Source organism: Sus scrofa, chromosome 14 (genome assembly GCF_054392235.1).
Source record: "Sus scrofa isolate SSC_HxYL_T2T_F1_AM1 chromosome 14, Sscrofa_HxYL_maternal_Yorkshire_Landrace_v2.0, whole genome shotgun sequence".
Classification (NCBI taxonomy): Eukaryota; Metazoa; Chordata; class Mammalia; order Artiodactyla; family Suidae; genus Sus; species Sus scrofa.
Window position 1 is genome coordinate 163,383,634 of NC_139396.1, and position 16,778 is coordinate 163,400,411.

General features: G+C 60.2%; 1 protein-coding gene across 6 annotated transcripts in view; it reads left to right on the forward strand.

Moving 5' to 3' along the window:
• The window catches only part of INPP5A (inositol polyphosphate-5-phosphatase A), a 159,155-nt gene that overhangs the window by 46,113 nt on the left and 96,264 nt on the right, over window positions 1-16,778 (forward strand). For 4 of the 6 annotated variants that reach the window (XM_003133237.7, XM_005671580.4, XM_084995417.1 and 1 more), the window contains exon 2: window positions 8,524-8,565. In XM_003133237.7, coding sequence (XP_003133285.2) covers window positions 8,524-8,565 — 42 coding nt within the window. Of the gene's footprint in view, window positions 1-2,713; window positions 2,866-7,200; window positions 7,254-8,523; window positions 8,566-16,778 lie in introns of those variants that run through there. The other 2 variants (XM_084995416.1, XM_084995415.1) reach the window with 2 other exon arrangements.

Genomic DNA, 16,778 nt, shown 5'->3' on the forward strand with positions numbered 1-16,778 from the left:
CCTAACCGGTGATGACGTCTCAGTCTGGGCTGTGGCCCGCACACACCTCTCCTCTCCCTCTCCTGTCCCTTGGATGGCGTAGGGAGGCCAATGGGTGGCCTACGGCTCTGATAGTCTCTCCTCTGTGAGGGGGCTTCTGAGAAAGCTCTGGGCACGTTTCCCAGCGGGGCCTCTTTCCCTCCCTCTGCCAGAGCCAGGAGGGGTCTTCGTGGTGCGTCCTCTGTGGGGGGCCCGAAGCAAGGCCTAGGAGGATGTGGGCCCTGCTCCAAATCCGGGTCCCGAGGAGCTTCTCCCTTTCGCTCCGTCTGCACTCAGCCTCCAGCGTCTCATCAACATTGTTCTTGACGTCTTCCCACCACGGTCTGGGTGAGCAGGTGGAATTCCTCTGCCCCCCACGCGTCATGCCTCGGCCGTTCCGCGTCTCCGATGGGCCCTCAGGAGTGGGCGCGAAGATCTCAGGCTCTTTCCCTGCTGGGACCGCGGCCGCGCCTTCCTCGTTAACTCGTCAGGTCGCCCTAGAGAGACTCGTCTGGCCCTCCTGCTCGTGGGGTCAGTAGTGTCGGGGATCCCTTCATGCTGACTGTCCCTGCGCCCCGTTGGGAGCCCTTGGCCGCGAGCAGTTTTGGGGAGCCGCTGCGCCCGTAACCTCAGCTGTTTGCACTGCAGCCGGGGGGGGGGGCCTTGAAGTTCCCTCTTGGTCTACACGGTCTTTGTCGTGTTTATGTGTCAGTATTATATGTTTTTGTCATGATGGTAGCTTTAAAGTTTTTCTTCTTTTTCTGTGATCTATTTTATTTTATTGTCTTTTTGAGGGCCGCACCCGTGGCACATGGAGGTTTCCAGGCTCGGGGTCCAATCGGAGCTGTTGCTGCCGGCCTACACCACAGCCACAGCAACACCAGATCCTTAACCCACTGAGCGAGGCCAGGGGTCGAACCCGCAACCTCATGGTTCCTAGTCAGATTCGTTTCTGCTGCGCCGCAACGGGAACTCCTTTTTCTGTGATCTAGAGCTGTGCCATCTAAAAACGGCTGGTTACATGTGGCTGTTTCCATTTAAATTAAACAAAAATTTCAGTTATTTAGTCCCACTGGGCACAGTTCACATGGAAATTCAGCTGCTGCCAATAGAGACCACTCTTAATGTCACAAACCATCCCACTGGGCAGTGCTGATCTAGAGTCAGAGAAACTTCCCATGTCAACAGAAACTTCCCGTAACCCGCACTGTCCAGGCCAGTGGCCACTAGCCGCAGGTGGCTTGGCAGCAGGTGTATATGTGATGTGTGCGCGTGTGTGTGTGTGGTATGTGTGTGTGCTGTGTTTGTGGTGTGTGTGTTTTATGCATGAATGTGTGGTGTGTGGTGTGTGTGTGTGTGTGTGTGTATGTGTGTGTGTGTGGTCTGTGTTTGAGTTCCTGGACATCTTCTGACTTGTTCAAAGCAGCTTTTTATGCAGTAATATGCAAATTAGCCCAACAGCTTTCATATAAGCTGCAAATAATTTCCCCTATTTAACTTTTGCCTTTTTTTGTTGTTTATAATGAATGCTGGTTATTTCAAATGTTGCCAAAGTATTCTGAGAGCCTTCATTGGTGTTCTGTTCCTCAAGCTTTTAAAATTAGGAGTTAAAAATATGAAAGAAATGCATGGTAATTGTAAGGATATCAGAATGAGGAAAATAAAAGCAGTTCCTTCAAATACTACTCCAGAGTTTTGGTGCTTGCTTTTTTCTCCGTTTTCTTTTCCTTACCGTGTTAGCAGTGCTGCTGAGAGGGTCAAAGCAGCCCCCCCTCTGTTGGTCGCCTTGTGCCTTCTGCTCAGCCACTTACTCCGCTTGGACCCACTTGGCTGGCGGGGAGAATGGAGGGGGCGGAGGAGACAGAGGAGGTGGAGAAGGAATGGGGGGGAGGCTGGGGAGGAGGAGGCGGAGGGGAAGTGGGGGGGGAGACGGAGGAGGAGAGCTGGGCGTCCCGTCTCTGCAGGTGCTCATCGGGTCTGGTCCTTGCTCTCGGGCTTGTGCTCGGGCCTGAATTGTTCTGGGTTCCTCCCATCTCTGTGGAGGTGTTATCCGCTTCCAAGTTGAGATGTGCTCGTCCCTTGTCATATTTTTGGTAAAATACCCCAAGCGTAGTATGTACCATTTTTCCTTTCGTAAACGCACAAACCAGCGGCCTTGCGTAGAGTGCCGTGTGGTCGTCCCCGCTGTCTGTGCCCAGAAGTTCTTTTCATGCCACTAGTTTCTGTTCGTGGCCTGCGGCGTCTCTCCCTCTGGGACGTACCGCGGGGCTCCGTCGGTGGGCCTCCTCTGTGCTCCTCGGGGCCTTGCTGAAGGGGCGGCTCCTGTAAATGGTGTCATCGGGGACGCCTGCGGGGGCAGCACGTCTTTGTTGCTTAGAATTGCTTGCCTCGGGGTGACGTCCAGAAATAGAATCCCGCATTTGGAAGGAACGAGGATTTTCAGCGTTCTCCCAGCCATGTGTTGACTTTTAAAAAATTATTATTCCACAAGATTGAGAGAGAAACTTTAGGGTGTTTAAGAAGTAAGTAGGGTGTGCGGTGTGCAGATGCAGGCAGAGCACGGCCTGGCCCGAGCGTTGTGCTGATGGGAGAGTGGTTCTTTAAGAAGTAGTTTGTGTGTTTATCTTCTATTCTTCTGTAGTGGCTTTAAAAACAATCGTGTGAGCCAAATATGGGCTGTGACTCCGAAGAGGCTGGCAGCCCGTGTGGCCTGGGCCTTGCCCAGAGCTGCTGCTGGGGCAGAGCCGGGATTGTCAGCGAAGAGCCGAGAAGGCCGTGGAGCCGTGGCACCTGTAGCCCAGCAGGACCTGTCTGGGTGGGGCCCTTGATTAAAGGGTACCTGCCAGGGTAGGTCTGATCAAAACGTCTGGGATGTGCCCATTAAAAAAAATCATTTTTGGTCTTGGTCATGGCAGAAAAGCAGGCGTGTGTGTGTGTGTGTCTGTGTGTGTCTGTGTGTGTCTCTGTGCATGTGTGTCTCTGTGTATCTCTGTGTGTTTGTGTCTCTGTGTGTGTCTGTGTCTCTGTGTGTCTCTGTGTCTCTGTGCGTGTGTCTCTGTGTGTGTCTGTGTCTCTGTGTGTCTCTGTGCATGTGTCTCTGTGTGCGTGTGTGTGCAGGTACGCGTGCTCGTGGTGGAGGGTCTATTTTCTAGACGTCTGGAGCCGCGGTGACCGAGCTTTCCCAGGGCCTCTTGTCGCTTCTGCGGTACCTCCTCCGTTTTCCTCGCAGCGTCTTGGGGACGTGTCGGGCATGTCACTGCGGTCCTGTCGTGCGGCCTCAGCGGGCACACTGGGCATCCTGCCTCAGCTCCGCGGGTCGTCCCCGGAGGGCCTGGTGGGCTTCTCTTGGCCCCATACATTCCAGAGAAAGTTCGGAGCCAGGTCTTGGGGTGTCAGACCGCGGCTCCAGCCGTCACATTCAGGTAGTTGCGTGCTTGCCTGCCCGGCCTCCAGGGTGGGCTGAGGAGGCGGGACGCAGGGCTGCGGGTCGGTGGGGCCGTCATACCCTCGTGTCGGCGCTGCGGGGCCTTCGCAGTCCCGTGCTTACTTCCTGTCCTTCGACGGGTGTCGTGTGTCAGCGTGAGCAGGGCTGGGCCATGTCGGGAGCCCCAGAGTTTTCCGTGGGCCCCCAGTGGGTTGGACTTCTGGGCCCTCCCCTTCTGTTGGCAGGCGTGAGGCTGTCACTGTTTCCATCCCTCAATAAAACAGGAGTAAAACGCAGTGGTGCACATAGAGCAAGCGCAGGCTGCTGACTGGGTGCCCGGCGCCTTGCCCCCGGGCACCTGCCGCCACTGCAGGTTTCCGCAGTCGGGCGCATGTCGCTAACCTGGCCATGGGACCCGAGTGCACGGGGCAGGGCGTTTTGTGCGTCCCACCGCAGGCCGCCGCCAGCACCGTCCCTCCAGAGCCCTCCCCGCTGCCGCTGCCCCGCTCCCACCCCCGGCGCCCGACGGTCGGAGGTGTCTGCGCTCGGGCTCATGTCACTGAGCTTCAGGCCCTTCGGACTGGTCCCTGCTGGAGGACGGCGGGGCGGCCTCTTAAGGCTGAGGGATTGCAGGTGCGGGGGTACCGCGTTCTGCGGGTCCGCTTTTCCGTCGGGGACACTTGAGCTGTTTCCACCCTTTGGCTGATTGCAGGTAGAAGTGCTGCTGCGAACACGGGTGGCAACAGCAGTTTCAGTTCCTGCTTTCAGTTTCTCTGAAAAGTACCCAAGTGGAAAGGCAGGGTCGTATGCGGACCGTATTTTTCATATTTTGAGGACACACCGTACGGGTCTCCACAGTGCCTGCAAGGTCCTGAGTTCTCCACATCCTCGCCAGCACTTGCTATCTTAAGTACTGGCTGTTATGTAGCGGGTGCGGAGTGATATCTTCCTGTGGTTTTGGTTTACGTTTCCTCAAAGACTCGTGAATTTGAGCATCTTTTCATGTGCTTATCGGGCAGTTTCGCGTCTTCCTTGGAGACGGTCTCTTCCAGTCTCTGGCCTGGTTTTGAACAGTGTTATTTGCCTTTTTTTGTTGAGTCGTAGGCATTTGTAACGGTATATTCTGGGTAGTAACCCAGTATCGGATACATGGTTTGCCGGTATTTTCTTACACTCCGTGGGGGCCTTTCCGCTCGGTCGAGGCTGCCTTTCGGTGCAGGCGCGTCGAGGCTGCCTTTCGGTGTAGACCAGTGTATTTCCCTTTGGTTGCGTGTGCCTTTGGTGTCATGTCCGAGAAATGACTGCCAGTCTAGTCATGAAACGTTTCCCTGTGTTTTCTTCTAAGAATCTCACAGATTTGGGTCTTCGCGTTTGTCTGCTTCTCTCGCGTGCAGATGTCTAGTTTCCCCAAAACTGTCTGGTGAAACCTCCGTCGTTTCCTTTCCGAATGGTCTCGGCCCCTCTGTCGGAAATGGTTCGACCGCATGTGGGGCGGTTTCCTCCTGGGCCCCGCTCTCTTCCATCGGTCTGCGCGTCCGTCCCAGTGCCACCTCACTCACACGGTTTGGAGGACCGGGACTTGGAGAAGAGGAAGCAGGACACCTCGGACTTGTTCTCCTTCAAGGTCGTCTGGCAGCTCGCGGCCCCTTGGGCGCCTCATGCGTTTAGGACGGGCTTGTCTCTTTCCACGGGAAGAGCTGTCGGCATGGGGTTGCGAAGGCGCTGACCCGCGGGTGGCTTTGGGTGGAATGGATCTGAACAGTCGCCCACGGACGTGGGTGTCTCTCCACTCTCGGGTGTCTGAGTCCCTTCGGAGTCTCTAGTTTCCAGCGCTCAGGTCTTTCCTTGGTTGAGTTTATCCGCAAGGAGCTTGTTCTTGCTGATGCGATTGCAGATGGAGTTTTCTTTATTTTCTTTCTGGGTTGCTCATGGGTAGCACCTAGAAGCACCGCTGATTTTTGTGTGTTGACTTTGGGTCCTCACACTTTACTGAATTCATGTGGTGTTTCCAACAGCTTTGTGGCCGGACAGGGCGCCGCAGGGCTCGGTGCAGGGCAGCGTGGCCCCGAGGCACGCGGGCCGGGGCTGGGGCTCCCGAGAACCTCGTCCCCGGTCAGCAGATCCCGTCCCTTCTCCCCTCCCAGGATTTTGGGTCCTTCTGTTGTTTATTCAGAGCTGTCCTTTAATTATTCCGCAGCCTCCGGGAGGCCTCTTTCTAAACACAAACGCGGATGTGTCTTTGTTTAAAGCACTTTGATGGGGATTGTTTGGGTTTATAATTTCTGGGAACCTACCCCAGGCTGGGCTGAGTCATATTAATGACTTAAAGGAGATGCTGACCCAGGAAGTGGGCTTGAGCGTAGCGCCCCAACCCCACTTCCAAACGTGGCCACTGCGCCGGCTTCGCATGGGAGACCTTAGAGCTGACCCGGTGCGGGGCTGCCCTCGGGGCTCAGAGCAGCGCTGCCGGGGCGGCCGTGGACTGGCCTCGCCGAAGGTTCTGACCACCTCACGGGCCTGGGCAGGGCGCTGCGATGACTCGGGGCCGCTGGAGCAGTTGGGTTTGCGGAGAGCAGCCCGGGGCTCCTTGGCAGTGGTCAGTTGTGCGGGTCTGAAGCAGCAGGGAGGGCTGACTACCCCCACCTTTCCCCAGGGCTGCGGGCTGTGTGCACACGTGTGTGTTTGCACACGCGTGCCCTGGGACAGCAGGAGCAGAGGCATCAGAGCAGGTTGGAGGAGCCGGTGCTGGAATCAAGCCTGGCGCCAGGGCCCTGTTGTCATCGGGGACCCCACCGCCTTCACGCTGAGGACACGGGACGGATGCCTGTGCTTTCCACCTCGGAGCAGCAGGCAGACCTGTGCCACCGTGCCATCCCCATTGTTCTCTCCTTGGCCCCGGGCAGCGCGGTCCAGGGTCACGCAGGGCAGCCTGCATTGTCCTGCCCACGCTGTTGAGCTGGGCGACCCCCAAGTCCTGCGGTCCAAGTATGTGCAGAGGCCAGTGCAGGATGTTTGCTTAATGTGGGGGTCTCCCCCGACGTGCGTGTCACCCAGCTCCGTGTCACCCAGCGCCGCGTGTGCACACCGGAGCCTGGGTGCCAGGAGTGGAGGGGGGCCGCCGTCTCGCCTTCCCAGGGGCCGATTCTGGGACGCGGTAGAGGGCCTGAAATAGCAGCGGTTTGTTCCTAAAATGCGTCCTGCCTTCGACGGCTGAGGCCGCGTGGCGGGGGCCTGCTGGAGGGTGTTGCGAGGGGTGCTCCTGGATGGCGGGGCTGGAAGCTGACTGGCTCCGTCCGCGGTCTCCAGGCGGGCTCAGCAGCAGTGGCACAGAAAGCTGCTGAGGCCGGTATGCCCTCTGCCCTCCCCAGCTTAGCAGGGCTGCGTGTCAGTGGCGGCCCTGCCCGCTCCGCGTTCCCCGTTGGGCGGTGGGGGCCTTGCATGCGAAGTCCTCCTTCTCTGATGGCCTCGGGGCTGAGGCCCACTGACGGCCATTCGTGCTCCGTCCTGGCCTGGGCCCGGGCGCCCCGTGTCACTGGTTCCAGTGTGGGTCTGACGGGCTTGGGGGAGGGGTGCCCGCTTCCGTGTTCTCGTCTGCGGCGCGGCCGTCCCCGTGATCGCGAGCGTCTCCGTCCCCTCCTGGCGCCCAGTGTCTGTCCTCACCCGCCCTGGTGGCCGGCTGCTTCCTGCCTCTGTGGCTCCGCCTACTCTGGACGGTCCACGACGAGCAGTCAGACGTCCCCTGGCTGTTGTGACGGGTCTCCCCTGAGCGGTGTTGCTGAGGCTCGCTGTGGGCCCGCGGCGTCTCTCGTCCGTGAGTTGGGTCTCGGGGCGGCTCCTGCCTTGCGGCCTGGGGCCCTGCGCTGCGGCCCTCGAGCCGAGTCCGGGGACGGGGTCCCGCGTCTCGCGGGCGCTGGGCCGTGGGCGGCTCCAGGTCTAGTGTTTTGAGGACGCGCCAGACCATTTCCTACCCACCCTGGCCCCGGCCGAGCCCGAGCGTCCGTTCTGCACACTGTCCCAGGCTGGGCGCCCTTGGGGTCAGCCATCGGGGAGGGGAGCCCCACCTTGGCCTGGCTTTGCGTCTCCCTGTGGCCCAGTGATACGCGGCGTCAGCGCCTGGCGCTCAGTCTGCTCAGCCCGGGCCACGTGCGCTGCCCGCCCTCCGGCGAGGCTGCAGGACCTCAGGCTCCTGGCCGCTGCGTGCCGGCCTCCAGCTGCCGGGCCTCCCCACACCTCGTCGTGTCTGCAGGGCTCCAGCCACGGCTCCTTGTCACCAGCGTGCCTTCAGTCCCGCCCTGCGTCCCGGACGCGCTGAGGCAGCAACTTGGGTGGCAGTGGGGTGGCCTCGGACTGTGGGTGACGCGGCCAGAGCCCTGCGTGGATCAGGTCTGGGTCCTGACTGGTTTTGAGTCTGTTTGGATGTGGCAGGAAGCACGCAGCACTGGGTCTACGCCCTCAGGCTGTGGGTGTGGCCGGCAGTGTGACGGGCGCACACGTTGTCACCACCAGAGCCCCGGACCTTTCACCTCGCACGTCCGAGGTGTTGTACCCATGGAGCCCACATCCCCAAGGGGTCTCATGTCCACGTCCAGGGGACCTCTCTGCGCCGTGGCCGCGTGGGGTTGTCCTGGCCATTGGGGATGTGTGGCAGGACGCCCATCCTTGGCCCCTTCGGGGGCTTGTGTGCCCTGTGCCGGCTCTTCCCCGAGCATCCGGAGGCCACGCCCCAGAACCAGCCCCGCATCCTCACGCCGCTGGGTCCTGGCCAAGCTCCAGTCTGACTGCACGCAGCCCCTCCTGAGCGCCCAGGGACCGAGCAGGGCTGGGGGTCAGCCTTGGATCCAGGGCCGCGGTGCCTGCCCATTGCCAGGGGGAGGCCTGTCCTCGCGCTGCCCCATGTCCCCGGCGAGCTGTGGGCCAGGTCCCCCGTGTAGGTCCCCTGTATGGAGCACTGAGTCCCTGCCCGCGTCACACCCCTCCCACACTGTGAGGACGGCAGACAGGCCTCTGTCACCCTGGCGTCTGCTCGCGGCTGATGGGGCTGTGTCACTGGTCTGACCATCTTCTGTTTTCTTAATTTACAGCCAGAAAACCTCCAGAAGAACTGGCTTCGGGAATTTTATCAGGTAAGAGCCCCCATGCGGCCCGGCCCATGCTCGGGAGTGGGTCACAGTCCTGGAAGTCACATGTCCTATGGCCTGGTGCTGTCCCAAGGGCGGATGGTGGGGTGGCCCGTCCACTTCCCTGTGGCTCCTCAGAGGCCCCTCTGGTCCCCAGTGCCCACACCCGGCCTGGCCTCTGCTTCCAGGATGGAAGCTGTGGAGAGCTTGTAGGGACAGTCGGTGCCTTTTGGGAGGGTCCTGGGTCTCAGTGTGAAGGTGGCAGGGCCGTGCAAAGGGGCCTCGGGGTCTGGACAGGAAGTGGGTGACCGGCTGGGGGAGGGGGATGCTAGTCGAGGCTTTGGGGGAGCCTGTCCGGACGAGGCGGGAGGCTCAGCACCTCCCATCCAGCAGCTATTGGTCGAGCCCCGCCTCTGTGGTCACTTCTGCCCCTGATGCTGGGGGCCTGAGTTCTCCGGGGCCGGGGGCCGGGGCAACAGGAACAGCTCTGCCTCCCCACTGCAGGACCAGCCTCACAGTAGCAGGTCCTCGGCAGAGCGCCTGGGGGGCACCTGGTGGGTGAGCAGGGCGCCCCGCCTGCCGAGGCTGCGGGTGACCCTGGGCCTCCAGGAGGTGAGTGTGGCCGCAGCCCAGAGGGCCAGCCCCAAGCAGGCAGCTGGCCGTCGGGGGCAGGGTGCGGCCCTCCCTGGTCAGGTGCTCACCTCCGGGGACGGGTCAGGCTGTGGCCAGGGCGCGAGGCCCTGTGAGTGGCCGGAGCCCCCCATCCGGCTCTCTCTGTGTTCGTTTTGGCCGGAACTACTGTCGCGTTTGTTTGCCGAAGCTGGGCCTTGGAGGGGTGAGGCACACGGCTTGGGGGGTCGGGCTCGGGGTTCTGGAGGCGATGGCCCCCAGGGAGCATGCCGGCAGCCTGTTGGGGTGTGGGGGCCGTCCTGGGAGAGAGGTCCTGGGGACGCCGCCAGGCCCCAGACAGAAGGCACGGGGTGCACCTGCAGCCCCCCTTTCCCTTTGCTCCACTGATGGCAGAGTCACCGAGGCAGGTGGGGGCGGTGAGAGTAGCCGGTGGTCTGGGGGGGTTCAGGGCGAGGCTCTGCTTGCTGTGACCTCAGACCCCTGGGCCGCCCAGACCACAGCCTCTCCCTCCCTTCTGAGCCCCGGCTGCACACGCGCCGTGGCCGGCGGGCGGCTTGGCCCCCCTTGCGGTCTGTGTCCATACCCGCATCCCCTCCCTGCCGCATCTCGGCCGGACAGTGGGACAGAGCTGGAGTCTGTGGGCAGGTCTCCCCGGTCTGTGCACGAGCCTCTGGGGGAGGAAGACCCTTCCGTGGCGATTCTTACAAGTGGGGTTTTTAATGCATTTGCCCCGCCGGCGCTTTCTCGGGCGACTGGGCCAATGCGGTGAGCAGCCAGCAGCGCAGTTGGCAGCCGAGGCTGGAGCCCGAGCCGACCCTGCCGAGGCCGAGGCCGAGGCTGGCGCGGGCCCAGGAGGAGCGGCCCCGAGACCCCGTGCTGGGTGGCTAGCCCTTGGTTTTTATTGAATCCCAGGGTTTCTATTACGCAGTTATTGTATTTTGCAACGTTGGCTCTAATGAGCTGCTTTATAAATGGAAGAACCCAGCGCGACCTTCGCGCTTTCTAGAGCCGGGAGTAACTTCTGCCTTTTCGTGAAATGTGATGATGGTGAACGTGCAGGAGGCAGAGCAGATGCTGTCCGTGCGGCCTGTGGTCGCAGCCTGGAGCCGGGGTCTTCATGTGCTCGTTTAAATGTGGCGCAGAGGGGTAGCCAGGCTTCCGGAAGACGCAGCCTGCCCCACCCCGTCCAGGCTGACACTGACGTCCCCCCACGTCGGGTGCCTGGCCCCCGAGCGGGAGCCAGGCCTGCCCCTCTCCCACCCCCTTGCCAGCAGCAGGCCTTGCCGGCCCCCTTCCCGTCCACCCACCCCGAGCTGCCATCCGTTCCTTCCTCTGGAGGTGGCAGGCGCCCTCCACAAATGTGACCCGGTCTTACTCTCTGTTCTCCCGGCTGAGAGCCCAGGCCGTCACCCCGCTCCCTCCTGCTGTCTCTGCTGTCCCCGTGTATGGGCCTCTGCCTCTGCTCTCCCCGAATGCCCCGCCCACACCCCCCTTTCCTTGTCACTGTCACCCTCTTGGCCCCCCGACACTTATCTTGCTCCAAGGATCCATCAGGACCTGAGCCGCATCCTGGAAATACAGGCTGCACAGCTGCCCTGGACTGGCTCGTGTACCCAGATTCCTGTGCCGGTGCCCTGGTGTCCCGGGGGGCTTTGTGAGGTGGGGAGGCCAGAGAGGTCGTGAGGGTGGGGCCCTGCCCGGGGATAAGTGCCCTTGCAGGAGGAGGAAGAGGCTGCGGCTCAGGAGGTGCCGGCCCCGTCCTGGGTGCCAGGGGCCAGAGGAGAACAGGCCAGACAACCTCGCTCTCGGGAGCTTCCGCTGCCCTTCAGAGAGACAGCCTGAAACAGGGCGGGGTGGGGGGATGCTCCGGCCGGGCTGGGATCCTCAGGAGGCCCTGGGGGAGGCTGCCGGGAGACCCCGCCTCTGAGGGCCGCCAGTCCTGGGACTGCGGGCCAGGCTGCCAGGGACTCCGTTTTAACTTTCCCGTTCACAAAGGCGGCTGTGTGCCCTCCGGCTCTTGAGGCAGGACCGTTCTGCTGCCTCCCCAGCGCCTGGGCTCCTGTTGGCATGGGGCGCCGTCAGCTCACGGCTGAGGGACAGTGAGGAGCAGCGGGGAGGCCCCACCCTGTCCTGCCTCTCCTTTGATGCCACAGCCCCGGGCTGGTGTCTGCGCCCCTGCCCCCCGCCCCGGGGAAAAGCGGCCCTCTTCAGCCAGTCATGGACAGTGCCGTCATCCTTCGGCCAACTAGGAAATCTTTCTTGGTAGACTAATCCCCCCTGTCTGTTGTAATGGCTTCAGGGCATTTCATCAGATGGACGGATGGGCCGTCCTCTTCGAAAGTTCTTTATCTGCCCACGATCTTAGCTTGTTTCAAGTTTGTTTCTAGTAACGGTGAAGGTAAATTTCAAAACGGATGCAGTGTTGGCTCACACACAAATATGAAAAAGGAGCAAGTATTGAAGGCTTCTGTTGAGGTAAACATTCGTTATCATTCCCGAGAGAGCCAGTGAGATGCGAGAAGTGGTTCGGAGAGGAATTCCACGAGCAAACAGGGCTTCTCGGTCAGCGGTGCCCACGTGGGGCGGGGGGGCGGTCCGCCGTGCCCCCAGCCCGTCCTTCCCAAGACGAGGGACCGACTGCGTGGCACCTGGTGTTCAGGCTCACGGACCGAACAACGGCTCCGAGGGAATTAAAGGCAGCGAGAACGCACGAGGAGTGGCCGCTCGCCTTCCCTGCCCGTTTCAGTCTTTCGCAATTTTCCCCGACAGTAATTTTTAAAATAACGTGATGGGTAACATCTGCTTCCAGCTTCCAGGAGGAACAGGTTCCAAATACCCCTCCCGCCTTAACAAATTCAAACCAGACATCACACGAGGCGGCGTGTTCCCAGCCCCAGGCAGTGCAGGCAGCGCTGGCTGAGGCTGGGGGGCATGAGGTCAGCCCAGCGATGGGCCCGTTTAGCTAAGAGGACTTCCAGATGGTACCCAGCAGGGCAGAGTTACAGTCTGATTGTCTACAGCCCGAATGAGATTGCCAGGCGGGCCAAGAGGCAGGGGAGTGGTCCCACGCAGAGGAGAGGGGTCAGCGGGATGGCTGCAGGTGCGTCCTTCGGCGGCGCCTCGAGGACCTGCTCTTGGTTTCACAGATTGTGTGTGTTGTTTTCCTGCTTTCTCTTTCACCGATTTCTGCTCTTTGTTTCTTCCTTTCCTTTGATTACTGTGGGTTTAATTTTCTCTCTCTATGTAATTTCCGAAAGTAGAAGATGAGAATGACCCGTGGCAGAATTTTGCCATTGGGGCGCCCTCCCTGGCCACCCGAAGACAGTGAAAAGATAAGGGGAACGTGATGGGCCGCCTTGTGCTGGGACGTTTGGACTCGTACATGAAAGGAACGTGGTTTTGGAAGAACAAAGGATCAAAGCTAAGTCAGGAAGAAATACATTTTTTCCTCTATTTTTTAAATTAAAATTTTCCTCGACACTTTCCCACAAAAAAATTTTAGGACCAGATGGTTTCACTGACAAATTCTGTCAAACATTCAAGCAAGAAACAATAACAGTTCTCGAGAAACTTTTGGGGAAGATGGAAGCATGTGTGACACTTCCTGCCTCGTCCTGTGATCAGCAGGGATGGGGCACAGCCCGGTGAAAGCGTAGCTCTGCGCCCCGGAGCGTGAGCGCCGGAACTCACGGGACCTCAGCAACCAGACACCTGAAGCCGTACATGTGCAGGGGGATAAACATGTGACACACGCACGCTTGCAAGCAGCATGTGAAGAAGTGAACGCGTCAGGACCGAGGGACCAAGCCTGGCTTAAGGTTCAGAGCGGAATCAATAGAATGAGCCATGTCAGCTGATGGAGGGCGAAAGACCACGTGACCAGCCCAGTAGCTGCAGGAAAGGCACTTGACAAAATTCTGTGTTTCGTGTCCTGGTGTCCTCCGTTTGTGATGCAAACTCCAGCGGAGTGAGGGCGGAAAGGAGCCTGTGCAGAACCTTCCGGACTCGGCAGAGGCAGGCCCCGCCGTGAGGCCACGCTCTGCAGACCCCTCAGTGACCTCGTGCTCTGCACACCCCTCGGCTGACACCATGCTCGGCAGACCCCGTGGTGACGCCCTGCACTTGCCTAAAGACCTGGGCCCCGGGGGCGGTGGGTCGGGGGGTGCTGCCTGTGGACACCCGGTCTCCTCTGCTGGGTGTGGCTTTGACGGTCCTGGCCAGAGAGGAAGTGGGGTCCTCCAGGTCTGGGGGTCCCCAGAAACCCTACTGTTACTAGTGTGAGTTTCTGTAGTTTTTGCAACATAACAAGGTCAGTTTGAAAACATCCCGTTTATGCTCGATATGAACGTGGACAGAAGCACCCAAATGAGGCACGTGGACAGAAGGCTGCTCTGGACGCCAAGCACCGTGAGCCGCTGCAGAAAGAAATCAGGGAGAAGGAGACGGGTGGAATCGGGTTCACACGTCCTCTCTACTGACTGACCCACCGATTCGGTGCAGCCCCTTTGGTGGACAGGCTGCAGGACGGTTCTAAAACGTGCAGTGTATACGGACGGGCGGGAAGCTGGACCGGCTAAAGTGGAGACAACAGGTAAAGGTCAGGGATGCATGTTTTCCAATGTCAAGACCTCCCGCAACCTTATCACAATCAGGCAGCTCCTGCTGTGGTCCCGCGGCAGTGAATCTTCCGACTGGTGGGTTCGACCCCTGGCCTCGCTCAGCGGGTTAAGGATGCGGTGTTGCCGTGAGCTGTGGTGTAGGTTGCAGATGTGGCTCGGATCCCCCGTGGCTGTGGCTGTGGTGTAGGCCTGGGAACTTCCATATGCCATGGGTGTGGCCCTAAGAAGACAAAAACCAAAAATTATGAAAGTTCTAGAATAAAACTTGACAAAAATCTTGTGGATGGCAGCGAGACCTGTGGTGGTGACCACTCTGCAGTGTATAATGCTGGACACCTGAAACGTACATCGTAAATAAGTGAGTGAGTTTAGCTCTAAGTTCCCCCAGCTCTCCACAAAATCTTTACGACCTTGGATTAGGCAAAGATTTCTTAGATACAACACCAAAAGCACAACTCATAAAAGGAAAATATTGATCAATTAGAACTTTTCATAATGAGGAAAATCTGGTCTTTTAAGACACTGTTAAAAGAGTGAAAAGGCATCCCAGAGGTGGCGGGGACATTCGTCCGTCACACCCGCTGCACATGGAGGTTCCCAGGCTGGAGGTCACATCAGAGCCACAGCCACAGCCACAGCCACGCGGGACCCAAGCCACGTCTGCAACCTACACCTCGGCTCACAGCAACACCGGATCCCGAAACTGCTGAGCGCCAAGGCCAGGGATTGAACCTGTATCCTCATGGGTCCTAGGCGGGTTCATTGACTACTGAGCCACGAAGGGAACTCCTGTAAACCGCAGCTGATGAATGGCTTGTATCTAGAATACATAAGGAATTCTCCAAAGTCAATACCAAGAAAGCAAAGAACCCAATTTACAAATGAGCGAGGGATTTGCTCACTTGGCCAGAGAAGACATGTGAGTGGTAAAGGAACACGTGAAACGGCGCTCGCGTCGCTGGTCTTTCTGGAGAAGCGAACTGAAACCACAGCGAGCTCTCAGTTCGTGTCTGTTCTACTGGATAAAATGATCCAAACCCACCCCTATCCTGGGCCCGGCGCCGGGCACGGCTCTGCACACCTGGGCCAGGGGCTGCGGCTGCCCAACCGGGGCTGCGCGGCGTCCCTGCCCTGATGTGGAGAGGTGGGCCCACCCCCCCGGGGCCCACGGACTTGGTGGCGCAGTGTGTCCGGGCTGCCCCCCGGCCCCCGCCGAGGTGGGGATTGAGGAGACTCCCGCTTGCACACGGGGCGTCGCGCCTCGGTCGTGCGTCCTGAGAGGTGGACTCAGTGCTTGTGCAGACAGCTCACACTGTGCCGGCCACGTGGGTGTGTGAACGTGTCAAGTGCACACGTGTGGGGATCGTCCGCCCGCAGGACCCAGTGACCTGCTTCGTGTTCCTTGCGTCCCACCCCTTGGGCCCGTCGCTGCTGCGTGGTGAGTGCTCGCGTGTGGCCCTGCTCGCCCGTGATGGGGTCACCGTCAAACCCGTTTCACAGACGAGGGAAGGGAGGCTTAAGGAGGTTCTGAGACCTGCCTGGGTTGCATGAGCAGGACGGCGGCCCGTCGCTGTGATGCCGAAGGCTGAGCCCCGGGCGACGCTGGGGGCCCTGGCACAGAGGACGGCGGAGGCAGGGGCAGCGGGGGGTATGGGAGCTGGGTCCCCTTGTTGGAAGGGGTTAGGTGGCCTCCCTGGCACAGGACCGTGAGGGGAGAGTGATGGCTGGACCAGCAGGAGGGGTGGGGCCCCAGCACCCTGGGGAGGACGGGGCTCAGTCAGGTGCCCAAGGACCCCCAGCGCTTGACGGCAGTGACGAGGTGGGATCTGGGAGTCTGTGCTCTTGGGTGAGCCTGGGCCGAGGCCGGAGGAGGAGACGGATGCTTCTGCCAACAGCTGGGTGGGCACAGAGCTCCGGAGGCTGTCGACATGGGGTCCTTTCCCTGTGGACTCGGGGGGCCCAGGAAGGGATGGCACTGGGGGCAGCTGAGGGCTGGGGACTTGGGGGAAGCCGCTGTGAGTAGAGCTTGGATGAGTGGTCCTCCTGCCTAGACGGGGCCAGGCAGACACGCTCACGGATGGCCTGGCAGCCCCTCTGCCCGCTGGGAGGTCACGGAAGCTCGTGGCACCCTGGGTGCTGGGCTACGAGGAGGAGGGCCTGCTGGCCACACACCTGCACCCCGTGCCCGGGTCGGCGGCTGCTGTGGGGCCTGGACCCGGGAGAGTGTCCACTCAGGGCCTGCAGGAGCTGAGTCTGGGCTTCCTCCTGGGGGCAGGCCCCCGGCCCCCGGCCCCCACCGTCCTGGCACGGCCCAGGCTGGAGGGCGGGCAGGCGTTGCTCGCGGGGGATCTCAAGGCATGGCTGGTAAATAGCAGTAATCTGTTTCTCTCAAGAAATTCCTTTGTCCCTTTTCGGCTCCTTATCTTGGCTATCAGGCTTCCACTGGTTTGTTTGCAGGATGGAATTCCTTTTTAGGTCACTCAGATGCGGCTCCTTGGAGAAGCCCGAACAAGGCCTGGCTGTTGCTATTTTTACTGCAGACTCTCGGCCGTGGGGGGACGGCTGTGCCTGGGCCGCACTGCTGGCTTCCTGGGAACTGCGAGCCCGGCACCTGCACAGTGTCAGGAAGGGGAGCTGCTTTGGGTTGGGCTGGATGGTGTGTGTGTGTGTGTGTGTGTGTGTGTGTGTGTGTTCATTCCCTAGACTCTTCCTTGCCAAATTTCTAATTCACTTTTTCCCAAAATATTTTTCTTGAGCTTTCCTGTGAAAGAATCCACGTATTTCTATCTGTCGCCTGCTCTTCCCTGAATTAGCAGACGCGCCTTTCTTGGGTAAGGAATTTGGGCCAAGCACATGTGTGCGTTGGGCAGTGACCTGTCCTAGGTGGGCGGGGTGCGCGGGCTGAGTTAGAGCCGCGGCCGCGCTCACGTGGCCTCCTGGGGGCCTGGAGCCCGCACCCGCCCAGGTCTT